The following is a 27,496-nucleotide window of genomic DNA, read 5'->3' as shown; positions in this document are numbered from 1 at the left end:
AAAGAGCTGAATTTCATACATATTAGCTGCTCGAGTTCATCAATGATAAATAAACAAGTATCTATCTATCTATATATATATATATAAACAAATATATTAATTCCTAGTAACATGAACATTATGACCTTAGTGTTACATAGAGCCTTTTGTTAACTTTCATTCATTGTTAAACATGATCAGTATTATCGATATGGCAAGGGTTGTCAGAAGTTAAGTTCCTTGTGAGTCTACAAGTTGGTTTCAACTACTACAGTTCAACCTTATCCAAACACATTCTAGCCATACTCATCTTGTCTTGGTTCCCCACCCCCAGGCATACATCTTAGGACAACAACATTCAGCATATATTTTCTATTTTAAATGGTAGAGTGTAATTCAAGAGAAATTTAGCTGTTCTTTCTAACAGTTTGAGTGACTATATTAGAGGCTGGTTCGTGTTATATGCTATTGCTTCATTTCAATTATAAACACATTGCAATCTGAGGTTTTCATCTGAGGAACTGTTTCTCTGTATGTAATCAATATTATTATAATTATGAGGGTGATGAGCTAGTAGACTTGTTAGAGTGTGGGAGAAAAGCCATATGGTATTCATTCCAACTCTTTACATTTTGAGTTCATATCTCACTGAGGTCAGTTTTGCCTTTCATTCCTCAGGAGTTAATAAAATAAAGTACCAGTTACATATGGTGTTGACTAACTTTTTCCCTTCAAAATCAATGACCTTGTGCTTAAATTAGATGCAATTATTATTAATATAAAATGGAGTACCAGCAAAGCACTGAGGTTGATGTTACTGGTTAACCCTTTAGCATTTAAACCAGCCATATCCGATCCTAATATTCTACCTGCTTTATCCTCAAATCAGCCAGAGCTGCCTTCTCACACCTACCCTACAATGTCATTTTAAAAATAACCAATCATCATCAAAATCTCAAAGCTATGAGATAATGCATGGTTGACTCAAAATAATGTCAATAAATAAGCATTACATTTCACAAAGTAATCTGAATGCTAAAGAGTTAATTTCCATCCATAAATCTCAGGCCCTGTTTGTCTGCCAGAAACATTATCATTATTATACTAGTTTCACTCAATGGAATACGAGTGTGTGTGTGTGTGTGTGGCCATGCTTAGCAGAATTACATCAACACCATTATTTATAAATCAATACTTATTTAATTGACCTTAGACAAAAGATAAACAACAAAGTTGATGTGAGGAAGATTTGAAGTCAGAACATGACAAAATGCAAGATATTTTATCAGATACTACCAATTCTGCTGTCCACATCACTATTATTATTATTATTTATATTAATTATATTATTGGAACTATTAAAATCATAAATAACTTTACAGCCAGCTACCCATGCTAGCATTATTTGGATGAATTTTGAAACTCCAATCATAATTATTAAAATTAAATTTGACGCATGATCATTATTTGTATGAAATGTTGGAGAAGGTGATCTAGGAATAGACGACTTTCTTATACAAATGAGAGGGCAACAAAGGAAACAAAATTTTTTAGCCCACAGAAAAAGCAAGAGGGTGAGTGTTATATTTACATACACAATACAATTTATCATACAGATTAACTCAGTGGGACCAGCAGCAAAGTTCAGATTATGTTCCAGAAAAAAAAAAGAAAAGAAAAAAAAAACTATATACAAAGACATATCTTTATCTGCCTTTTCAGACAAAATTACTTGCAGCTGATACTTCTGTCAACAGACAAGTGTTTACAATTTTTTTTTCCATTTATTTACACAAGGGTGAGGTGATATTTTGTCTATTGCTTGTCAACTAAAATGCTTGTTCTAGACTAACAAAAAACTCCCCACTCAAAAATCAGAATAATTTATTGAAAGGCAATGGGGGATAAATACATCTTTAAAAATATAATAATAATAATAATGATAATAATAATAATAGTAAGAAGAAAGCTGAGTGGTTGGCAATCATTAGTGTATTTCAAGTAAAGAAGGTAGTCAAACTTTACTGACAATAAATTAAAGATGGCCTGACTATTATCCCCAGATAGTTTCTCTCATCAAATTAAACTATCAAAAGCAATTTAGTAATTTAACAAGATTTCAAAACTTATTTATTTTTTTTTAAAAACGTTTCAGCAAGTGAATTCTTCCATATAAATATTTAATTGAAGTAAAATGAAAGGGGTAACAGAAAAAAAAAAGGGAATATAAAGAAAAACAAAAACAAATAGTAAAATCACAATAAGTAGTTAATTAAAGAATATCCTAATCAATGCACTGTAGTTATTGAATTCGTGTTTTCTTAAAACTAAATGGATAGCCATCTGTTTTCATTTTAGTTCTTTGCAGTTTCCACCTTTGGCCAGAAACTTTTTCCTCATCAAGTACACTACGACTTATGTCAGTGTCCACAGGTGTTCTGGGCAGAGGGTAAGGTTCTCGAGTTTCAAACATGTTGCCCTTTTTATCTACTCGTACTACATGTACACGGGGCATGTCACACAGGTGACTGGCTGAACTGCGTGATGATGCTCGCAGACAGTCTACAATGGGTATTACCCCAGGGGGGAGGGCCTGATAGTCAGATGCTTTACTGTATGTTCGGCCAACACGGATCCGAGAAGTTGGGGACTGGGTTCTAGAGTAAGTCCTGATTGGTGGGGTCATGGATGTTTTCACAAGTTCATCATCCATACTACTTGATGATGATGCAGAAGAGGAGGGAGTTAACTGGGATACTTGTAAGGTATTTTCTGATACCTTAGAAGAGCTACTACTACTGCTTGTATTAGATACACTGGTGTTGCAAGTTGACACAGTATTTGCATTATTAGATTTATTAGATTCGTCATTCGTGTGAGCTCGTCCACCAGTATCTGATTCTTCCAAGTCCCATTTAAAAGGTCCAAGTTTAACACGCTGCCGCAGTTCTTTTAGAGCACGATTATCTACAAATTTTTTATTAAAGTTGTCAGCACATGTACTACAACAATCATCTGCTGTACTGCAGCATGGCTGAGCTGCATTGCTTTTGCTATTTGTCCTGAGATGGTCTTGTGAAAGTTTAGAACTGATCTTTGTATCATTCATATTGTCTGTAAGAGCCAAATCAATTTGGTATTTTGATGCACTGTCATTATTCGAATCAAGCTTTTGTTCCGACTTTGATCGGCGCATCTGTTGCAATACTGGTGTACTTTCATCAAGAGACTTTCTACTCCTCAGTGAACGCCTTGTTGATACATGCTTTGTGCTATCCTCCTTTTTACTTGTCTGGCTAGCTGACAGAGACTCTAATGAGCTCATTTGCTTCAGAGAGACAACAGGGTTTTCTTTCAAAAGATTGACACTGAGCTTTTTCTTTAATTTACATCTGGGTTCTTTTTGCTTAGAAGGTTCTCGAGAGATTTTTTTCAATTCAACTTCAATTACTTTTTTAGAAGGGGTTTTTGTTAGGGATTTTTTGTGGGGTGATTTGGCAATTGTTTTGTGAGGAGTTGTAGTCAGTTTGGTTTTAAAGTTTGTTCTAGATACTTTTGAGGAATTTTTGGATGATTTTTGATTTGTTGTAGTGGAGGGTTTTACTTGACTTTGCAGAACACCACGTCGTTTGTTTGGTTGTGGACTTGGTGAGCGTTTCCGCTTGCAAGCCCGAACAGATCTTTTGTTCTTTCCATGACAATTCATGCACATTGTATTAACAGACAAAGCTATACTTTGAATATTTTTCATCAAGCTTTCTTTTAAACTACAACGACATATTGAATTGCCATCTAAAATACAACCCATACACTTGTTCTGAACACAGCTGGCCTGACAGCGTTTTTTGCAGCAACAGTATTTACATTTCCCATTCTTTAAGGATGGACGGTCTCGGCGAAGGCGTAAGTTTATAATATTTCCAGGGTTCAATAGTTGGGTTTTCATTTGCTCAGCAGAGACAGTCTCTGCACTGGTCTTTCGGGGTCTTCCACGTAGCCTTCGACTGCCAGAGTCTGTCGATTCTTCTGAATGGCAACTATTTTCCTGCAGTTGTAATGCTAGCTCTTCACATTTACTGCTTTTATTAAAACTTTGCAAGTCATCTTCCTCACAGGTTACTTGCTCTTGTTTCTCATTCTTGCAAATGTCAGAACTGTCATCCTTAATAGTTGATTTGGACTGACTATTGTAGGAAATTCCAACCTCACTTTTCTCCTCTACCTCGCACTTCACTTTTGAATCTGTCTTAATATCAACCTTAGATGAACTGTAAGTCTTAATAGAAGTAGATTTTTCAGTTTTTATTTCAGTTTGAGACTCTGATGAGGCACGTTCTTTCTCTCCACTTTCCAAATTTTTATCCTCTTTTATATCAGATTCCATTACTGATTGATCAGTGTCTGCAATCAGAGTCTGTGAATTGAAATTCTCATTAGTTTTAATGTCATCTGTTACAGACAAGTCGCATTTAATGTCACAAGACTTCTGAGGAGCACCTGTCACATCACCAACAGGTTTTTTACCATCACATAATAACCTGCTAACTTCAGTGTCAGAAGAATTAGCCAACTCACATTTAAAATCTGATGGCTGGCTAGCAACATCACTGCAACTAACTGGTTGGCCTTCATTCACATCACTTTTGGTCTTGGAAATCAATTGTTCAGCTCCAAGAGTATCAGAACTCACAGAAGTTGTTTTGATTTCAGTATTATTTTCACTAGGTTTCTCCTCAACAGAATTTTCTGATATTTGTTCCAAATATTTATTTGGATCAATATCAACAGATGTACCAGGTGGTTGTGCATCCTCTTCTGATTTCTGACTAGTACTGGTGTTTTCAGGTTCTAAATTTTCTGTCATTTCCTTAGTCAAATCACTTTCAGTTTTACTGTTCACTAAACTTTCCAAAGCATTTTGTTCATCTTCACAAAGGGAGGGTTTAAGGCCTGTATCCACATTAGGAGAGTTGCAAACTTTGTGTGAAACTGGAATGTTAGAACTACTGTTTACAGAAATGACTAAATCTGATGTTTCTGATGATGATGATGATGATGATGATGATGATGATTCAGCTGATGAAGAAGATATTAACTTAAAAGGCAATTTGCTAGACAGGCAAGGAGTTGAAGCAACAGATGTCTGTTGTACCATGTTGGAAGGAGAAGCAGTGTTTAAAGTAGGAGACAGAGAGTCAGCAGCACTGTTAATTAATTTTTGTGACTCTTTGATACAGGAAACTGGGGCTGATGACTGAGAGTTGGATACTTCCGAAGATAATGGTTCCATACATGATGGCGATGATGATGAGGAAGAGGAGGAGGCTGACACAGGCACCTTGATAGGGTCTTGCACAGATGATGAAATAGGAGTTGCTGATGACTGCTCAGGAAGTTCTAGAGAAGAACATGATGCAGTAGATGAAGAATGTAAATGGGCATCTTCTGTTAAAGAAGAGGAAGATGTAGTGTGAATGGGTTCAAAAGGATGTGAAGAAGTGTTCTGATTACTAGTTGATTCAACTAAATTAGATGACAGTTCTGAAGACATCATCAAGTCTTCATCAATTGATGCTGATAGGGGCACTGATTCAGAAGAAGCTGATGATGCCACAATTGGCAAATCAGATTTATTAGATGATGGGGTAATTACATTAGAATCTGAAAAGTCAGTTGATGATGAAGGAGATGGCAATTTTTGACTGTGTGGAGGAGATCTGTGATTTGTAGATGAACAAGGCATTGGAGATGGAGGGAAAGTAGAAGATATCGGTGTCACTGATGGTGAATCAAGTTTACATTCAATTGATTGGGATACTGTTGTTGGTACAATGTCATTAGATGATGACAGTGTTGGAAGCTTGCTGTCAGATGATGATGAGAGTCCTAGCAAATCAGTGTCAGATGATGATGATGATGATGGACCTGGTGGTTTAGCACCAGATGATGATGATGATGATGATGAAGGCTCAGGCAACTTGACACTAGACAAAGAAGAAAGCACAGGGGATTTGGCGTCAAATGATGATGACAAAGACCTTGATGGTTTACTAGCAGAGTGGAGTGAGTCTGAAGACTCAACAGGACTACAACTGGGAGTTTGTGTTATATTATTAGAAGATGATGGTAGTATTCTTTTAGTAGAAGATGAAACTGATGTCTTAGAGCTTGCTACTGGAGTGGCTTTTGGCTTCTTAGAATAAGCAGATGAAGATGGGGCTGTCTCGGATGAAACAGATGAAGATGGAACAAACTCTTTGGAAAGAACAGAGGATGGGGTTGGTTCGTTGGTAGTGACAGAAGTTGATGACATTAAAGTTAGGTTATTTGGTGATGGGGCTGATTTAACTTCAGACGAAAGAACTAAATCTTTGGCACAATGAGATGAAGTAACAGAATCTGATGATGTTGAAACACTAGAGGAAGGAGCAGATGAAGTTAATGACTTACTTTCTACAGGAGACATCCTACTTGGGGACTTAATGGAAGGTAAGCTAGATGTGCATTTGGAGGAGTGATTACCTGATTTAGATTGAGAAGGTGAATCAGACTCAATTACAACTTGATTTGATGAGGAAGCTAATTCTGAAGATGACTGAACAGACGATGAAATAGGAGTTGGGGATATGGAGTTAGAAGAGAATGTAGAAGAGGGAGATTTAGGGTCAGAGATTTCAGAATTTACATTTGAAGAGGAGGATGAAGTATTCTGACAGGAGACAACAACAGCAGACATTTTTGAACTGGTGGATGATGCAAGTTCTGTAGAGACAGAGTTTGGTGATGATATTATATCTACTGATGAAAGTGTGGTGTTGATACTAGAGGAGGAGCTTGTTATGGGAGTTAATGAATCAGAAGAGTGAGGCATTTTGGTATCAAAAATGCTAACAGAAACCGATGGGGGAATTGAAGAGGAACTTGGCCCAGAATTACATGAAGATGAACTTTTGTTCAGAGAAGAGACACGAGAACTTTTTTCACCAGGTGGGAAGCTATTTCTCAAAGTAGAATTTGCATCTGTAGTATCAACACTGACTGTAGAACTAAGAGAAGGAGTGTCAAAACCAGTAGCAGAACTAGAAACTGGGGTGTCACTAGCTGTAGCAGAACTGGAAGCTGGGGCATCAATAGCAGAACTAGAAGCTGGAGCACCAGTAGCAGAACTACGAGGTAGAATTTTAATGCCATTAGTAGAATTGGTAGCTAGAGTATTCAGACTAGAGGTAGGGGTAACTGGTGAAGATTTTGAACCAGAAATTAGGGTAACCTCAGGAGCTGATTTGAGAGATGTCTCAGAATCTTTGATAAAATTGGAAGCTATCTTAGAAGTAGAGCTAGACGCAGGTTTCTTTTCAACACTAGAAGAGCTAAGTGCTGGTCTCTTGACATTAGAAATGGAGCTGGGAGCTTTTCTTTTGATACCAGATGTCACACTAGGCTCAAGTGTCTTGTCACTGCTTATGCTGCTCAGTGTTGCTGCTTCACTGCCAGATGTAGAGCTCAACATTGAACTTTTCACATCAAATTTAGAACTGGAAACTGCTGTTTTGGGATCAGAAATGATGCTAGGCATTGCTGATTTGGAACCAGTTAAAACAACTTTAGGCATTGGAGATTTAAGATTAGAGATAGAGGAAGGTGTTGAAGTCTTAGTGATAATGGTAGAACTGGATGTTGAGGTCTTTGGTACAGTACTACAATTAGGAGCAGTGGTAGTCTTGGCTGCAGTGCTAGAGGAAGAAGCTGTAGTCTTAGAAGTAGAAGTAGGGGGTGTTGTTTTAGATGCAGTGTTAGAAGTAGGAGCTGTTGTCTTAGAAGCAGTGGTAGAAGTAGAAGTAGGGGGTGTTGTTCTAGATGCAGTGTTAGAAATAGGGGCTGTTGTCTTAGAAGTAGTGGTAGAAGTAGGTGTTGTCTTAGAAGCAGTGGTAGAAGTAGGTGTTGTCTTAGAAGCAGCGGTAGAAGTAGGAGCTGTTGTCTTAGAAGTTGTCTTAGAAGCAGTGGTAGAAGTAGGGGCTGGTGTCTTAGAAACAATGGTAGAAGTACGAGTTGTTGTCTTAGAAGCAGTGCTAGAAGTAGGGGGTGTTGTCTTAGAAGCAGAGGTAGAAGTCGGGGGTGTTGTCTTAGAAGCAGTGGTAGAAGTAGGAGGTGTTGTCTTAGAAGCAGTGGTAGAAGTAGGAGGTGTTGTCTTAGAAGCAGTGGTAGAAGTAGGAGGTGTTGTCTTAGAAGTAGTGGTAGAAGTAGGAGCTGTTGTCTTAGAAGCAGCGATAGAAGTAGTAGGTGTTGTCTTAGAAGCAGTGGTAGAAGTAAGAGCTGTTGTCTTGGCAGTGATGGTAGAAGTAGGAGGTGTTGTCTTAGCAGTGGTGGTAGTAGCTGTAGTCTTGGAAGCAATAGTAGAAATAGGAGCTATAGCCTTAGAAGTAGTGGTAGAGGTAGGAGCTATAGTCTTAGTAATAGTGTTAGAAGTAGGCACTGTTGTTTTCGATGCAATAGTAGAGGAAGGAGAAGCAATGGTAGAAGTAGTGATAGAGGTAGAAGCTGTAGTCTTAGAAGTAGTGGTAGGAGTTGTAGTTTTAGTAGTAGTGGTGGTAGAAATAGGAGTTGTGATCTTAGAAGTAGTGGTAGAAGTGGGAACTGTAGTCTTAGGAGTTGTGGTAGAAGTAGAAACTGTTGGCTTAGATGCAGTGGTAGAAGTAGGCACTGTTGTCTTGGATGCAACAGTAATAGTGGTAGAGGAAGGAGAAGCAGAGCTGGGTGCCAGAGATTTGGATGTAGTATTGGAAAGGACCACAGTAGATTTGAGGGCAGATTTGGATATAAGTGTGTTGGAGGTTGAAGTAGAACTGGGTACTGCAGGAGAAGAGGTACAACTAAGTGATAAAGCTTTAGAAGTTGTTGTAGAGGTGACTGTAGCTATCTTGGATGTTGCTGTAGAAGTGGGTGGTGGTGTCTTGGGGGTTGTTGTAATACTTACTGATGTTTTTGTACTAGATGTAGAACTGGGGGTTGGTGTTTTGCTAGAAGTAGTAGTAGTAGAACTACGTGCTGGAACTTTGGGAGTGGTTGCAGAACTGGGTGTTGGTGTTTTGGGGGAAGATGTTGAACTGGGAGTTGGTGTTTTGGTAGAAATAGTGGTAGTAGTAGTTGTAATAGAACTGGGTGTTGGTGCCTTGGGAGTAGATGTAGAATTTGGGGCTGATATTTTCATGTTAGATGTGGAACTGGGGGCTGATGTCTTGGTAGTTGCAGAATTGGGGGCTGGTGTTTTGGTGCTAGATGTAGAACTGGGGGCTGGTGCCTTGGGAGTAGCTGTAGAACTGGGTGCTGGTGCTTTGGGAGCAGTTGTAGAACTGGGGGCTGGTGCCTTGGGAGTAGTTGTAGAACTGGGGGCAGGTGCCTTGGGAGCAGTTGTAGAACTGGGGGCAGGTGCCTTGGGAGCAGTTGTAGAACTGGGAGTTGGTGCCTTGGGAGTAGTTGAAGAACTGGGGGTTGGTGCCTTGGGAGCAGTTGTAGAACTGGGGGCTGGTGCCTTGGGAGTAGTTGTAGAACTAGGGGTGGGTGCCTTGGGAGTAGTGGTAGAACTAGGGGCTGGTGTCTTGAGAGAAGTGGCAGAACTGGGGGCTGGTGCCTTGGGAGTAGTTGTAGAACTGGGAGTTGGTGCCTTGGAAGTTGCTGTAGAACTGGGAGTTGGTGTCTTGGGAGTAGCTGTAGATCTGAGTGCTGGTGTCTTGATGGTAGATGTGGAACTAGGGGCTGGCATCTTGGTAGATGTAGAACTGGGGACTGGTGTCTTGGCAGATGTGGAACTGGGAGTGGGTGTTTTGTTAGATGTGGAACTGGGGGTAGGTGTTTTGCTTGATGTGGAACTGGGGGTGGGTGCCCTGCTAGATGTGGAACTGGGGGTTGGCGTCTTGGTAGAGGTGGAACTGGGGTATGGTGCCTTGGTAGAGGTGGAACTGGGGGCTGGTGCTTTGGTAGAGGTGGAACTGGGAGCTGGTGCCTTGGAAGAGGTGCAACTAGGGGCTGGTGCCTTGGAAGAGGTGGAACTGGGGGCTGGTGTCTTGGTAGAGGTGGAACTGGGGGCTGGTGTCTTGGTAGAGGTGGAACTGGGGGATGGTGCCTTGGTGATAGCTGAAGAGGTGGGTTCTGGTGTCTTGGGAGCAGATGTTGAGCTGAGAGCTGGGGCCCTAGAAACAGCTGTAGTGGTTGGTGATATGGATTTAGCTGTAGAGTTGGATGCTAGTATTTTGGGGGTATCTGTAGAACTGAATGCTGGTGTCTTGGGGGCTGAAGAAGAGCTGGGTATTGAGGTTTTGAGAGTTGAAGAGCTAGGGGTAGGTGGTGAGTTTGGTGATGGAAGGTGGGGGGTACATGTAGAAGTTGGTGATGATGCATTGTGGGTAGTTGTAGAAGTGGGTGCTGGTATTGTAGAAATGGGTGTTGGTGTTGTAGGAGATGAAGATGAGTTGGGTGATGATGTTTGTAAGGTTGAAGAAGAGCTTGGTGTTTGTGTCTTGGGGGCAGTTGTAGAAGTTGGTGCTTGAGTCTTGGGGACAGAGGTAGAGCTGGGAGCCAGGCTCTTAGGGGAAGATACAGAACTGAAGGCCTGTGTTTTGGGAGTAGTTGTAGAGGTGGGTGCTGGTGTCTTTGGAGCAGAAGTAGAGGTGGGTGCTGGTGTATTGGGGGAAGAGGTTGAGTTGGGTGCTGGTGATTCAGAGGCAGGGACTTGTGACTTAGGAATAATTGTAGAGGTGAGCACTGGTGTTTTAGAGGCAGATGCAGGGCTAGGTGCTGGTATCTTAGAAGCAATTGTAGAGCTGATTGCCGGTGTCTTAGAGACAGCTGTAATGCTTGGGACTGCTGTCTTGGGTGCAGCTGTAGAAATGGATGCTGATGTGTTAGGGGAAGATGTAGAAGTGATTACTGGTGTTTTGTGGGTAATAGTAGAAGTAGTTGCTGGTGTCTTAGGATTAGTTGTAGAAGTGGGTGCTGGTGTCTTAGGCGCAGCTGTGGAAATGGATGCTGATGGCATGGGGGTAGATGTAGAAGTGGTTGCTGGTGTTTTGGGGGTAGTTGTAGAGGTAAATGCTAATGTTTTGGGGGTAGATGTAGAAGTGGGTGCTGGTGTCTTGGGGGTAGTAGTAGAGATAGATCCTGATGTCTTGGATGTAGCAGGAGAAAGGGGTGTTGATGTTTTGGGAATAGTTGTAGAAGGGGGTGTCTTGGGGGTAGTTGTAGAAGTGGGCGCTGTTGGTTTGGTCTTGAGTGAAGATGCAGTATTGGCAGCCAAGGTCTTTGTTGTAGAAACAATACTGGCTGGTGAAGTCTTGTGGGTAGAATTAGTGCTATGTGAAGGGACCTGTGGGGAAGATGTAGAGCTAGATGCCAAATTCTTTTGAATACAAATAGAAACTGATGTTGGAGTACTGTGTTGAGAGCTTGAACTGGGCAATGGAATTATAGGAAGAGTTGTAGTGGTAGTTTCTGAAGCGTTAGATGTAGAGTTAAGAGTTAAAGACTTGGAGGAAGATGTAGAGGTGAGCACTGTTGTTTTGAGAGCAGATGAAGTTGTGGGTGTTAGCATTCTTGGGATGTCTGTTGTGGTAGAGACTGGTGTCTTTGAGGCATTTGTAGTAGTGGAAGCTGGTGTTTTTTGGACATCTATGGTGGTGGAGGCTGGTGTCTTTGGGACATCTGTAGTAGAGGCTGGTGTCTTTAGGACATTTGTTGTGATGGAGGCTGGGGTCTTTGCAGCATCTATAGTGGTGGAGACTGGTGTTTTTGGGACATCTGTTATGGTGGAGGCTTGTGTTTTTGAGACATTTGTTGTGGTGGGGGCTGGAGTCTTTTGGGCTTCTGTTGTGGTGGAGGCTGGTGTCTTTGTGGCATCTGTAGTGGTGGAGGCTGGTGTCTTTGGGGAGTCTACAGTAGTGGAGGCTGGTGTCTTGGAGAAAGACACTTGAGTTTTGACTGTAGATATTTTTGTAGTTGTTGATGTTTTAGGGACAGTTGTCACAGTGGGTGCTGCTGCATTAGAGGAAGATGTGGTGGGGGCTGGTGTCTTGGAGGCAACTGTAGAGGTGCTTGTTTGGATTTTAGGAACAGATGTAGAACTAGGAACTGGCATCTTGGGAGTAGCTGTAGAACAGGGTACTGGAGTTTTGAGAACAGGTGAAGAGTTTGGGGTAACTGTAGTAATGGTTGCTGAAATTTTTGAGAGAGATATAGAGCTGGGAGAAGCAGTAGTACTAGGTGCTGTAATTTTTGGGAGAGATGCAGAGTTGGGGGTCGGTGCTGTAGAGGTTGCTTTAACACTGGGTGCTGGAGTTTTGTAGGAAGAAACAGAGTTAGGAGCTGATGAATTGGAGGTGGTTGTAGGAGTGAGTGTTGTTGTTTTGGAGATAGGTGTAGAACTGAGTGTTGGAGTTTTAGGGATGGGTGTGTTGAGGGAAGTTGCAGAACCAGAGTCAGGTGTCCTGGGGGTAGTAGTAGAACTAGGTGCTGGAGTTTTGGAGGAAATGGTAGAAATAGGGGCTGGTGTTTTAGAGACAGCTGTTGAGGTGAGTGATTGAGTTTTGGGGACAGATGTAGAGCTGGAGACTGGTATATTAGGGGAAGATGTAGAACTAGGTGCTGGAGCTTTGGAGACAAATGTAGAGTGAGAAGCTGGTGCCTTGGGGGAAGATGTAGAGTTAGAGGGAACAGATGTACAGCTGAGATCCAGAGTTTGAGGGTTAGCTGTAGAAGTAGTAGATGATGTGCAAGGAGAATATGTAGGCTTAGGGGGATATGTAGAGCTGGGTGTTGGTGTCACAGAAACTGATATGACTGGTGTTGTGATGGAGAATGAGTCACTGGAAGTTATTGGTTTCTGAGGTCCAGAGGTATCAAGAGATTTTGTTTTAATAGATGTGCTGTTAGGTGGCACTGTTTTGAGAATGGTAGATTTTACTGAGTTGGGAGTGGAGGATGAAACTGTACTAGAAAGTTTGGTGACAGAAGAAACTGAATCAAGTGCTTTAGGTAAAGTAGAAGTGGTATTAGTAGTTAAACTGGTAGGTAGCATCTTAGAATTATCTGTTGCTGAGCTGAAAGCTGATGTTTCGAGGCTACCTGAGGAGCTAGCAACTAAATCCCGAGAAATATCTGTTAAGCTGCCATCTAGTGCTTTCAAACTGTCAGAGCTGGGGACTGATATATGTGGAGAATCAGAAATTCTGAGAGCTGATGTTTTTGGACTATCAGTTGAAGTTCTAGGATTAAGAGTAGAGCTGGAAGCTGTTGTGATAGAGGTATCAGTGGAGGTGGGTGCTAAGGTCTTACAGTTATCAGAAGAGCTAGAAGCCAACATCTTGGGACCATCAGAAGAAATGGGCACCAAGGTCTTGGGGCTACTGATAGAGCTGGAAGCCAAGATTTTAGGACTATCAGTCAAGTCGGGAGCTGAGGTTTTGGTGCTAAGAGATTTGCTGTCCGATGAGGTTGTGAAACTACCACTTGATCTCATAGAATTAGGATCATTAAGTGCTAGTGGCTTTGTATCAGCACTTGAACTAATAGTTTTTAGTCCAGCTGACAAAAGTTGTGGATCAGATGAACTGGGAATTGAAGTCTTAGATGTTGACAATGAACTAGAAGCAGTAATACCAGAGGTTAACGGCAATGATTCAGATATATTGGGTGTACATGAAGATGAAGACAAGTCAGTAACTAATGTCTTGGTATCAGATGTACTTCTTTTTGTAGTTTGTAGATCAGAGGAGTTCAGTGTAGAAGTGGAGCTGGGAGTAGGAGTAGATATCTTCAAAGGAGCAGGAGAAGTAGAGATAGGCTGGGGATCTCTTTCAGTTGTAACAGAGATGGTAACTGGAGTCTTTTCAGTCACAGTAGGATTGGAAGTTGGAGGTGACTTACTCATAATGTTGACATTGGAACTTGAAGAAATAGATGTGGAAATGTTGAGATCAGAAGAACTAGGAGTTGGGGGCTGTACAAAACTATCACTGGATGCTTTGGTGTTAGAAGTTGATGCAGAAACAGGACTAGCCAAAACAGTGGGAACAAGGGATGATGTACCAGAAGAATCGGCCAAGTGATTATTGATAACTGACAGAGAACTGGCAGCAGAATTATTAGTTGAGTTCTTAAGAAGAGGAGAACAATTAGTTGAGATACTGGGAGTAACTGAACAAGAAACCCTCAAATTGTTTTCAGAAACAACAGGTAATATCTTTGCAGGAGTGAGAGAATGAGATAAACTAGCAGACTGAGGTGTGTTTTTGAGTCCTAGGGAGTTATTCTGAGCATTAAAATTTTGCTTATCAAATGAACTAGAAGATGAGGTTTCAGATGATGAACAGGATTTTGGAGTGTCAGTGGCAGGCAAGGAACCAGAAATAGAAGTGTTGGCAACTGCAGTTTCAGTAGAAGACAAAGAACTGGAAACTGAAGTCTTGATAACAGGGAGGATGTCAGATGCCCTATTATCATTAATATGTAATGAACTTGGTATTAGAGCATTGGTAGTAGATGAGGAGCTGGCCACTATAGATGATGGGATCATAGTAGAGGAAGAGGTAAAAGTTGAAGTATCAGTAGCAGAAGAGGAAGTGAATGTTGAGGAGTTGGATACTGGAACCTTAGCATTAGGTGATGAGCTAAGTTCTGGATTTTTAGTGGCAGATGGAATAACCCTGACACTAGGTACTTCAGACATTATGTCTGATGATGAATTAGAAACTAGTAGTGGGGTACTTTTTGATGAGTCTGGACCAAGTGGAATTGGAGTAGAAGAAACAAGTTTAGTATTTGGAGATAAACTTGATACTGAAACCTTTGGGTCTGATGATGAGATATTGGTTGATGTTTCAGTATATGGAGGCAAACTAAGAGTTGGAGTAATAATATTTGTAGATAAGCAAGGGACCAAAATCTTGGGATCTACTGAAGAAATGGGAGTTTGGAGTTTTATTGGTGAAAGTGATACATTTAGATGAGGGAAAGTGTTTTTGCTTGAAGTAGCAGTGCAAAACTGTGGACTATGTAGAGAGTGAGGAGTAGTTTGTAGGGTACTAGAGCCTAATGTACTGGGTAGTGAAGTTTGTGTGTCAGAACTAAAAGGAACAGAGTGAGAAGAGGATGGAGTTAAATGAGTAGATGGTACTGGAGAAATAGCTTTAGAGACAACAGATTGCTTAGAAGAATAGGTTTGGTTTGGAGTGACTGACTGAGGTAGCAATGTGTTAGCTACTTCAGAAGTGTCAGCAACAGAAGAAGTTAAAGATGACGATGATACATCAGATTTAGATGAAGACATTAAAACAGAAGCTTCTGAACTAGGACAGAACCTTGGTTGAAGTTTTGAAATGGAAGACGATTGTATATTTAATGCAGAAGTTGGAGGTGATGATGTTAAGGCAGGTAATGACAAATAATTTGGAACCTGTATATTGTTTAGAGCAAATAAATCTCTCGTCGGTTTGTCTGAAGCAGGAGACAACTGCATTTCAAGATTTTGTGATGTTGGCAACACAGAGGTCTTGTCAAATGTTGCAGTGGACGGATCTGGTGGATTGATGGCTGAAGCTTGTGGCAGAGTGGCTGTCTTGTTAACTGATAATGCTGACTGGGTTGTTACTGCCAGTGCTGAACACTGAGATGGTGACAAAGAGTTGTTATCCACAGACAGCCGGCATATTTTCTTAAGTTCAGGTGTAATACTGGATATATTTGGCATCTTCACTGATTGTTTTGTGGTAGAATGAATAAGCATCTCTGGTGCAGGCTGTGATGCATCTGGAAGTAGAGAATGGGGACAAAAAATAATTGATTTGGTAGTAAACATGAGTGATGCTAATATAATGGAATACAAAGATAACAAATGGAAGCATTACAAAAGTTATGAAAGAAACATATTCAGTATAAACTTGTGCTGATGAATGCTATAATGACTACTTTCATACCATCCTACCTGAGATCACTCTTGTTCTTAAATACAAGCTTGCTGTTTTAAAGTGATCAAAATTACAACCTTGCATCAAAATTCATAATATATGTTCCAAACACCAGCTTAGTAAAGATAAAGTTATTTCACTCAATTTTTTTATTATTTTCAGGCAATGTATTTCAACAGAAATATGATAAAAGAGTTAATGCTATGCTTATGCTATGTTGGTACCATGTTAATGCTATGTTGATTCTGTGTTATGCTGTGTTTGGTGCTATGTTAACGATATTTTAGTGATGTACATTATTATCTTGGCTAATGCCAGCACACTAATTATTAACACTAATCCTGCAACTATTTCTTTGCGAAGTAGAGCAAATATCTTAAACTGATAAGATAGTGATTTAATCATCTCAACTCATCTTGGTTGTCCCACGACACTGCTCCATGTGGTCCCACAGTTTCCATCTAACTAGGAATATTAGGGTCTCATCCATTGTCTTATATTCAAGATCCTCTGTATGACATCCTGCAAGTTCAAAGCCAGCTATCTGATCTGTTAGGTCCTGCTGATAACTAAATCCACGCCCTGCTGTCGATGCTTCGATTTATTGTTGTCAAGGTTTTGTCTGTCTCCTACCCTTCAACCTATCTGGCCTGGTAAGACCTGCCTGAAGATTTCTCTCCCTCCAGCACAGCTCTCCGGGTCACTGGAGCACGCAGGCACTTCACTGCGACAAGGTACTTGTTGAATTGACTGTTGACTACACAGTAGTTCTTCCACCCTTTGACGGGTTTTATTTTTCATCCCGCAGGATGTCCAACAATCGCCCTCCTCACCAAGCAAGCTTGATGGGGTTGCCAGTTTAGTCACCAATAACCCAACCATGCGACAGGTTGTACCAGTAGCTTTCAAGAGTGACCTGACTAAATGCTGTGGTTCTTATTGGCTTTTTGGCCTTCTTTTGGTGGAATATAGAATAAACATGGGAAGCAAATTGTGGTTTCAGAAACAATTGTTTCTAACACAGGCATCAGGCCTGAAATTGTATGTTGGTGGGGGTGGTGTTAGTGGATACCCTCAACATCAGTACTTGATTGCAAGGCACGGTCAAACTTGGTAGGATTTGAAACCAGAATGTAAAGAGCCAGAACCAATACTTTAAGGCATTTTGTCTGATGCTCTAATGACTTAACCAATCCATTATCCTAATAATAACACCGGGGGACACATATTTTATTGAATGATATCTGACACTTGCTTCTAAGTAATTTGGGTGCACTGAATATGAATTTCAACACAGTTTGGCTCTATCAGGTCCTGATTCTTATCAACAGCCTATCAATTTTCTAGATTTTTCAAATTAGGACTAAAAATTTAAGTCATGTATTCAAATTTATTTTCAAGTTTCATAAATACAAGCAGTTCAAACTACAGTAAAATTACATTATAACAATAGAAATACTTAAAATAAAAAAATTAAGAAATATGAAGCTTTCACTGACAAAACTTTTCTTTTATAAGATTTTCTAGGGTATTTTGCTTGTTGGTGGCAGATCTCTTTTCAAGCACGAACAGTAATCAGCCATCATGTGGTAATCTCAGCATCTTTGGTACTATTCCTCCATAATTTTTATATCTTAGTGGAATTTCTCCCCTTGTTTGTCACTTACAGCACCTAAATTACTTGGAAATTAGTCAAGATGGCTATTCAAAAAATGCATTTTTACATCCATAATGCAACCTAACTCTTTGTAGCCCCTTAAAAAAAATGTTTTTTATGATTTCTTCGTAGTTATCTGCCCAATAATTGTCTAAAAATTTTCTATAAAGTCCATGAATGAGAACCAGGTAATTCTTTTGCATTCGTTCATGACATTAGGAAAATTAGTCTTTAATTAATGTTCTTATTTGTGGACCATTGAAAACTCGTGCCTTGATTTTTTCCTAACTTGGAAATTTTAAAGTTATATATTCGAAACACATGCTGTTCATATCTAAAGCTTTTACATATTGTTTAACGAGGCCTAGTTTCTTAGGTAGAGGAGAAAATATGGTTTTATCTCTGGTCACTAAAAGTGAATTAACTAGGTTTTTTTCTTCTCCAACAGTAAGTGATGTTCATGTTGGCTAGATTTGTTTGAAATAATGCTCTTCCTTGGCTCTGCTGTCCCATAATCAAAGGAAGCAGGGATCTGCTTGTTGTCGTTGCATAAAATTAACCATTTTTAAGTCAACACATATGATCCATTTGTGTTCCCTATATTTAATAAAATTTAAAACCTTTTCTATATGTTCATACTTTTCTTTTAATTTTCTTGAATTGCCCAATTTGTATTCAGCCATGTACATTGCCATTATGCAACAACACGCACTTAAGACTTCTTTTTGAACTGTCTGAAGACAAGCACCAATCATTTGCATAAGAAGACCCAACCCCCATATCACCTGTAACAAATCAAGTATGTTGCAGCAATATACTAAACTATCCTCTGTTCTAATATATTTAAGAAGTCCTTCTCTTTTCTCTGTAAAATGTAGTGTATGTGTTTGAAGTAAGCAAAATTTTCTCTCTAAGTCTTGAAGCTAAAATTTCCACAGCCGTTTTTGGCAAATTTAGATCACTTACAAGATCATTCAACTCAGTCTGGCTTAAACTTAAGCAGATCATTTTGACTTTCAAATACACTGGAGTCAAAATCAGTGTCAGACTTCCGAGAGTGCATACCAATATTTTCTGGAACATCTTCAACTAATTCTTGAGGTGGCAGACTCTTAAATGCTGGGATGGGGATTTCTTTTGAATGTAGCACAGGTCATATTGCAGGGTCGAAATTTGGGTACTTGATACTATATTTATTTTTCTTAGTGAAGCCCAAGCAAAATCAGGACCTAATAGAGCAAAACCAAGTAAAAATTTGTGCTCAACACACCCAAATTACCTAGAACTAATTGTCAAATCTAATTCAATAGACAAAAAATTGAAATTTGTTCCCCAGTTTAAGAGGTGAACGTTTGTCATAGCAGTTGTTAGTTGAAATGGTGAGTGATAGAGTAGATGGTTAAGACGCAATATCAACTGATGCTTCAATGTGACAAATGACTGTAAATGATAGCAACTTGTATATAACATACACACACAACTACATTAACAAGATTCTTGTTAGCCCTTGATCATTTGTGATCAAACATACATATAATCAAAGAAATTTCAACTGCAGTCATCCATCTTTTATCCAAGCTACATTATCCAATTTGTCTTATTTTTAAGGTGATATGGACTGAGTGTGAAATTTGGCTGCTATTTCTTGTAGACTGAGTGTCCTCATAGAAGTTTCTGCTGAAATGTTACAAATAACTGTGGATTTCTAGTAGAGAAAATATCTAAAACATTTAAAGACAATTATGACATAGATATTTCCGAATCTGTTTTGTGAAAACAAATGAAGGAGGTGTTAGAGTAGAAGTTGTTAATAAAGACATTGAGGTAGGCAACATTATTTAGCCTTAAGGCAATTGGATCATATAAACCTATGATTAAAGGGTTTCCAACTGCAAACATTCTACCTTTTTTTTCTTTTACAAGATATAGTTCTACATTATCCACTGTAATCTTTACCTTTGAGGACAGAAACTTAAGAGTTGAGGGAGATTTTGTTGCTATTTCTAGCCGGTCAAACTGCATAGTGGCTCCCTTGTCTCAAGGATATAACCCCAAGACAGCTCTGACTGAGAAAATCTATGATCAAAAACATTAGCTTAAATTACAGTGATTTTTTTTTTAAGATGGCAGAGGTGTGATTCAAGGAAATCTTATTTCTAGCATGGTAAATGATAACAAAGAAGTTCCCAAATATCATAGAAATAATAGTAGTTAGAAAAAGGCATTAATAATGGTTTCACATTTTGGCACAAGGTCATCAGTTTCAGGGAAAGGGGTAAGTCAATAACATAAACCCTAGTGAAAAACTGGTACTTATTTTATTGACCCTGAAAGGTCAATAAAATAAGAAACTCTGCCAGATCAGATTGGAGCCTGGTGCAGCCATCTGGTTCGCCAGTCCTCAGTCAAATTGTCCAACCCATGCTAGCATGGAAAGCGGACATTAAACAATGATGATGAAAGGCAAAGTTGACCATGGTAAAATTTGAACTCAGAACATAAAGACAGATGAAATGCTGCTAAGCATTTTGCCCAGCTTGCTAACAATTCTGCCAGTTTGCCACCTTAGTAAATATATTAATAATGGGAAAAGAAGTGAAGGAGCAAGTGTTGAAATGGTGTGGTGGGGAGTTGAAACAACAAAAGTACAAGTGAAACAAGGAGTGGTAATAGAAAGCATAGTAGAAAGAGAAACGTTTTGCTGAGGTCAAAAAGAGATTGATATTTGCTTGAACTGGCTTTTCTTCTAGTACTAGAAAAGTATATAAGTGATTTATGACACATCATCTTACCTTTTACTGGCAGTTCTTGACTTCTCTCAACAGATTTCAATTTTATGTTATCCAAACTGCCTGCTTTCACAGCTTCTGCAGATGATGTATTGGTTACTTTGAGACAGTCTCCTGACTCACTGGTAATTACAGGCAAACAAGATTTGACTACATTGTTTGTGATGGGTTCTGTACTAGCTGGGTTTTTGTTGCTATCAGCTAAAGTAGATGATGTACTATCTCCTGACTCAGAAGAAACTGTTGACAAACAGGCTTTGGTTACATTGTTTGTGGATGGGTCTGTACTAGCTGGTTTTACACTGCCTTCAATTAAAGTAGACAATGCATTATCACCAGAATTGCCACTATTTACATCAAGCATCAGTTTATCTGGTTTACTCTGGCTTGTATCTGACAATAGTGGTAATTCCTGGTCTTCTTTAGCTACAACAGATTTATCATTAGCTGTTATAGGAGTTTTACACAACGTTACATCTTCAATGAAAGATGCAGCTGTTTTCTGAACAGTTTCATCTATTGAAGCTGTATTTGTAGAAATTTCATACATATCTTTGGCAGTAATATTTTGTGACAATCGTGATTTACAAGGTTCTGGCAACAACTGAGCAGCCGTCTCTTTAGATGTCTCCATCACTGATTTCTTGTTAACATAAGACACACTATCAATATTTCCTAGAACTTGATCGTTCATGCCAACAATACTTTGCAGAAGATTGTGCATAACATGCAGAATATCTTGTTTAGTTTTATTATCAACATCACAGCTGGCTGACATGAAATTTGATATAGTGCTTTGAGAAATATTACTTAGGCTTGCGTTTCGATTAAACTTTCTTTTGGATGGTTTTCTTCGTTTTCTTTTAAGAAAGGACCCAATTTCTTCCTCTGGTGGTGGCCATACAAGTTTTAACTGTGTCTTTTTTTGGGCTCCCTTGCCACTAACAACTGCAGTTTTCTCTTCTTGACATGTTTCCTTAACCCACCGGCAGTTCAGCTCTTTAAGAATGTGAGTCGCATGGTTGGGAATGTGATTGATATATTTAAACCAAACTCGAAAAGCAATCTGACAATATACACAAGTAAATATCACTATAGGCTTGCTCAATTCAGAGACAGTTTCCTTAGTGTATGGTTGGAGATGAGTAATGGCAAGGTGCTTTACAAAATTTGAACGGTTGCGAAAATGGAAATCACATTTTCGGCAATATGGTGATAAAATACGCATCTTTCTACTTGGGGACATCGTCATTGTGCCATCACCAACAAGTAGCAATTCATCTTCACTCACAACACTCTTTGTCTCGATGGTTTCAATGACTTTATTAACAACAGGGGGAGAATCTTGCAAAGGTTTATCTGGTTTGACTGGTTTCCTTGGTAAGAACTGATTTTCCATTTCTGACTTAATTTGAAGCATTGTTCTCTTAATACATTCATCATTGTTCATGTTGGATCTATTAGAGCAAGTTGCTGGTTGATCTGTTTTCACAGCTTTACTTTCTACTTCCTGGTGGACCATTGAGGAATTCTGCACAGAACTATTTGGTTGATTAGGAATTTCTTCTTCACTGCAAACTGAACGGGAGTTATTTTTGTCAGTGATTTCAGTTGGTTCAATTTTTATTTGAGCATCTGATAAGCTCAATTGTTGGGAGACTTTACGTAACTTGATGATACGTTCACAATCAGGACAATGTTTAGGTTTTTCAGGCTGGGGCAAGTTTGCTGTAGCAGAAGGTGCGTCTTCTACTTTGCTGGTACCTGTAACAGTTGTCTGGTTCACTTTGGTTGTATTCACTGTAGTAAGATTATTTTGTGGATGAGATGTAGACCCTTCTGTCGCTTGTGAATCAGGTGTCACAACTTCTGTTTTTATATTGACTAAAGGTTTCACTATATTTGCTTTTTTAATACGTCTTCTGATGTCATTCCTTTTCTTACAAGCTTCCTGGTGAAGTCTAAGTCGATGTGGGCCAAGCAGCAGACGACTGCAGATCTGACATTTGAAATATTCTTCACTTGTTTGTTTAACTTTGGGTTTTTTATCCTCTTTGTTTTCAGGATCAACCTCCAGTTGTTCCTCTTTACATTTGAAGACAGTGTTCGTTGTGGTTGTCTCCATGGTGGCGTTTATAACTGGAGATGTTGTCACATCACTTGAAGAGCCTTCTTTGCTGACTGGAGTCTTCATTGAACGCTCCTCAGTAGGGCAAATGGATGGCTTTGAGACATTGATTGTTTCAGTTCCAGGAACAGAAGGAACCACTTCTTGCTGCTTTTTAGGCACTTCTTTTTCAGGTGCTTTTGTTTTGGGATCCTCTAAAGTCAATGAGGGTTTTTTCTGTATTTGGCTTTTCTCTGCCAAGGAAGAGGTATTAGTTGATTTGGAAGTTTTCTTTACTAGGGGTACGCCACACAGTCTCAAATGGTCATCCATTTCCTTACGAGTGCATGTGTATTGCAAACACTTAAGGCATTTAAAGAATTTAATTTTGCTGAGAGCAGAATCTTTTGCACAGAATATTGTAGCTGCTTCAGTTAGATTCTGCAGATCTGACACAGAAGCTTTACAAATAGATTGAATATGATTTTTCAGTTCAGAAACCTGGTCAAAAAAGTCACAACAAATTCCACAGCGATACACCACAACATAATTCTTTCTTCGCCTTGAACTTGGTTTACTGTTCTGTTGTGTGAGTAAAGCCATTTCAAATTGGCTAACAGATTTCAGAAACTGACAATAACGGTCAATGTAAGATTTTTCTATTTTAGAAAGGAAAAACTTTTCAGTAGAGCAACCTGCATTATTTCCAGTAAGTGATGATATGCAAGACTGAAGTTTTTCAAGTAATCGATCACTAGTAGGAATTTCTGAACTTACTTGATCCTCATTAATACCACTAGAAACATATAAACTTTTTGATGGAGTATCTTTGCCATCTTTGATTTCAGATGTTTGTTGAAGGTTTTTATCACATTTTGCAGACTTGTCTGATTTTTTCCCTGACTTAGTTTTAGTTTTACATACGCACTTGCAGGGTGCAGTAACATTTACATTACCATCAGAAATGGAAGGTAATGATTTGTTACAATAGCAATGACTATCCTTCGTTCGAGCTTTATGGAGCTTATCAGAAGCATGTTGTGTTTGCATCAGTGAAGAAGAAGAAGATGAATTGTCACCAATGTTGGAAAAATCAATCTGGCTCTCAAAAGAGAGGCATGTATGAACACTGCCAGATCTATCACAACTGCATGTGCCTAAAGTTGATGCACCACAATTAGGGAAGCCATTACCACTGCAGTGACTCACCTGTTGGTTTTTAATGTCTCTTTCACAAGCATTTTGAATCTTGGAGGCCTCTGACATTGAATGCCGATGATCCCTTGACTGAATGCTATAGGGCTGTGTCGACAAATCTTTGTTAAAAGCCTCAAAGAGGTTTCTATTAGAGATACTATTTGGATACGTTTGATTCAAATGACAGCTATTTTTAGGGAGATTTTGTTTGCAATTACAAACCTCTTCAGTTACCTGGCAGCTTTTGGGAAGGCCGCAAGCACACTTAGCTTCTGGTTTTGTTCCAACTTGATGCCCTCCTACTGAACCCTCCTCTGGTTCAGTGCAATTTTCTTGAGATGTTACTGTAGCGGCTGTTGTTGCTGAAGCTGCTGTTGTTACTGAAGCTGTTGCTGTATGTGGTTGTGAAGGAGGTGATGAAAAAATTACATTAGAGTTTACATTTTCTTGAGAACATTGTTCAGTAAAGGCAGCCATTTCATTATTCTGAACTGCTGCTTCAGAGAGGGGCTGCTCTTCATGTTGTTACTGAAGCTGTTTGCTGTATGTGGTTGTGAAGGAGGTTATGAAAAAATTACATTAGAGTTTACATTTTCTTGAGAACATTTTCAGTAAAGGCAGCCATTTCATTATTCTGAACTGCTGCTTCAGAGAGGGGCTGCTCTTCATCAAAGTTAGAAAATTCACTACATTCATCAGTGCTTTCTTCATGAAGAACCATTAACATTTCTTGATGTTGTGTCAGATGTTCCATACACATGGCATGCAAATCACTAAATGACATTTCTATATCCAGGTGAAACGGACATATATTATTGAGCAGTCGTTCTATTTCATATAGATTGGCTGGATTCACAGACAAATTGCAGTATTCCACATTGTCAACAGTACGATGGGACATAGAGTGCCGGTTGCGTTGTGTCCGTTGTTTCTCTTTGGATTTTTTCACCTCTTTCGTTGGACTTACATGCAAGCCATCAAGCATGTTAGTAAGTTTGTTGACATACTTATTAGGGCTGCTACCATCAATATCATTGTGATGGCTGCTACTGCCACCCAACGAAGATGAATTAGAGTTATTATTATTAGAATGGAATATTGAGTAGACAATCTCAAAATTTTCTTCACTAGGATCAAGAGCAAAAGCTGTGAGTCCTGACAGTTTAGCAAGTTTTTGACTGAGACCATCATAAAGATTCATGATCATTTGGCTGGTTTTGGAAAGTGCTACATTTCGGCAAAGAATCAACTCCATATCTTTATCTGCAACAGCTTGTTCTAAACAACCTTTGTCCAAATTGAAAGCATAGATACATAAATTGGTGTTCAATTGCAGAAATGTATCTCCAGCCTGGAATACAGAATAAAAATGTAATGTTAAGTAGGAAATATGAAATAATTGTAATAATAAAATTTATGAGAAAAATAAAGGAATGAAAAGAGAATGAGAGAGGGTGAGAGAAAGAAAAACAGATTAGTGGTAATCGCAGACATGGTTGTGTGCAAAGAAGTTTGCTTCCCAGCTACAGGGTTCAGGTTCAGTCCCACAGCATGGCATCTTGAGCAAGTGTCTTCTACTATAGCCTTGGGCTGACCAAATACTTGTGAGTGGATTTGGTAGACAGAAACTGAAAGAAATCTGTGTGTTAGTGTGTATGTTTATGTCTTGTCTTGAAACTATTGTTGTTTTTGTTTGTTTTTGTTTTTCCAGTTTCAGCTCCTGAGCTGTGGCCATGCTTGGGGCCCGCCATTGTGGTGAAAGAGTACAGCAGGGATACCACCCCTGCCGGAGCCTCGTAGAGCTTTTAGGTGTTTTCGCTCAATAAACACACACAACGCCCGGTCTGAGAATCGAAACCGCGATCCTGTGACCGCGAGTCCACTGCCCTAACCACTAGGCCATTGCGCCTCCACGAATATGTAATATTTGTAAAACAATTATCACTGTCATTCATTTCCAGTATTCTGCAAGAACATGTCTCGTCATGGGGGAAATATTACCTTGCTGGAAAACAGGCGAGGGTTGGTGACATGAAGGGCATCCAACAGTAGAGAATCTTCCATAATAATCTCCATACGACTGATGCAAGCATGAAAAAGTGGACATTAAAATGATGATGAAAGGAGTACATATAAATAAATAATCCAAGAGAAAAATACCTCTTCTCGTAGAGACTCCACAAGGAATGTTATTTGTTCAGTGTGTTGTGATAGTTTGGCAATGGCCCAAACACTGTCAGAAAACTTGTCCAAATCACCGTCGACCAAGTATTGGAGTCGTATCACAAAGCCTTACTGAGCATAACTTATTGATATTGAAAGGCTTTTCTACATGAATAGTCCATATTTTTTGAAAATAGTACTCTGTACAATCACTGTGCAGAAGGTACTCTTCCTTCTGTGCTAATGACATGATGCAAACTATCACTTTTCTGATTGTGCCTCCTCTACAGTTAAAGGTAGGCAAGACAAACTCTCAAGTTTTGGTTCCACAAAAAATGCACTCAGTACCTACTAAAGTGGTTGAAAAATGAGCAGAGGAAGTGTAGAATTGTGAAGTCCTTGAGTCCTGTCTTATCAACAACTATTCAGCATCTCTAGTGTTGGTGCCACAAGAAAATGCATCCAACCATAGAAACCAAGCCAGTGTATGGGAGCAGTGTCTGTGATGGTGCGATCTGAGCAAAATTTCATTGTTATTTCTAGCAGGTAAAGTAACTAGGTAGAGGTTCCTTTGTTGGCTTGTAAGAAATCAAGTTGTTGAGCATTTTATGAATGCATAGAGATCCACTGACATGGATGAAAGTGAGTGGATGAACTAACTTGCATGGACAGACAAGTCACAATGTATTGCAAAAGTCGGTGTAAGACTGTGTTAACAGAAAATGTGAGCTAAGTGGGTACTTCAGCAGTTGACACCAGATTTGAATGAGAGAAAGGTAAAAGTCTATTCTGGTCAGCTGGAAGCATTTGGAAACACTTCTTTAGTCTGAAGCTCAATCCATGGAATAGTGTCACACTTCTCCAAGATCGAAGAAATTCAAGAGCCAGTGACTGGCCAAAGAAAGTCATGATGGTTATTTTGGAGGATGATAAAGGTTCGTTCTCTTTGATTTTCTTAGTAAACTAAATTGAATTTAGTTCGCTGTTACAGCTCAGATCTGATGCCCTCCAGTAGAATTGTGAAGTCTTTGAGTCCTGTCTTATCAACAACTATTCAGCATCTCTAGTGTTGGTGCCACAAGAAAATGCATCCAACCATCACTTTTCTGTGTTTGTGGCTGAGGAGGTAAATAAAGAGATAACAATGGCAAAGGGTGAGTGAAAAAAAGGTGAGTAAGAGTATGGTGGTGGAAACAGATTGATTAGGACAGTAAAAGTTGTGGAGTTTCTTTTCTTTTCTTTCCTGAAAGGAAGATTAAGTAAATTAAAATAGTTCAACAGAGAATTGAAACCATGTTGTGAGCTCATGGCACTAACCTCTTTTCAACATTGTTCATTGCTCCATCTTACAATTTTTGGTCCAATAAAGGACAGCCTTAATGGACAAGGTAATGACAAAGATAAAGTGAAAGTGACTGTGAAGAATCCACACCTGAATTTTTACAAAGAGGAATCAAAGGTTGGATTCAACAATGGTGTAAATGATTTGATTGTGGTGGAGACTATGTTGAGTAATTCCTTTGTATGACCAACATGTTTAATTTGAACAATCTACGTCAGTTAAAAAGTCATGCTCACTTCTGTATTACTTTCAGTATAACCTTCATAGAAATAAGACAATGGAAGTAATATATGGATGTTTGTAAGATGG

At 39.3% G+C, this 27,496-nt stretch overlaps 1 protein-coding gene across 12 annotated transcripts; it reads right to left on the bottom strand.

Annotated features, from left to right (window-relative positions):
* Positions 1–1,670: 1,670 nt before the first annotated feature.
* On the bottom strand, positions 1,671–25,964 carry LOC115232580 (uncharacterized threonine-rich GPI-anchored glycoprotein PJ4664.02-like). Of its 12 annotated transcripts, none has more exons than XM_029802546.1 (5): positions 25,843–25,964; positions 24,352–25,033; positions 20,382–24,203; positions 4,770–15,774; positions 1,671–4,721 (listed from the first exon to the last, which is right to left on the bottom strand). In XM_029802546.1, the coding sequence occupies exons 2-5, from the start codon at positions 24,935–24,937 to the stop codon at positions 2,282–2,284; spliced, it is 17,853 nt and encodes a 5,950-aa protein (XP_029658406.1). In that variant the 5' UTR covers positions 24,938–25,033; positions 25,843–25,964; the 3' UTR covers positions 1,671–2,281. The 12 variants fall into 12 exon arrangements, with proteins under 12 accessions (XP_029658406.1, XP_036354860.1, XP_036354855.1 ...); XM_036498967.1 differs by having other exon boundaries at positions 1,671–5,847; positions 5,920–15,774; XM_036498962.1 differs by having other exon boundaries at positions 1,671–8,403; positions 8,449–15,774.
* Between the last annotated feature and the right edge of the window lie 1,532 nt (positions 25,965–27,496).

The sequence above is a fragment of the Octopus sinensis genome, linkage group LG2 (assembly GCF_006345805.1).
Source record: "Octopus sinensis linkage group LG2, ASM634580v1, whole genome shotgun sequence".
NCBI lineage: Eukaryota > Metazoa > Mollusca > Cephalopoda > Octopoda > Octopodidae > Octopus > Octopus sinensis.
Note: the sequence above shows the minus strand (reverse complement) of the source record. Positions and strands in the feature narration are given on the sequence as shown.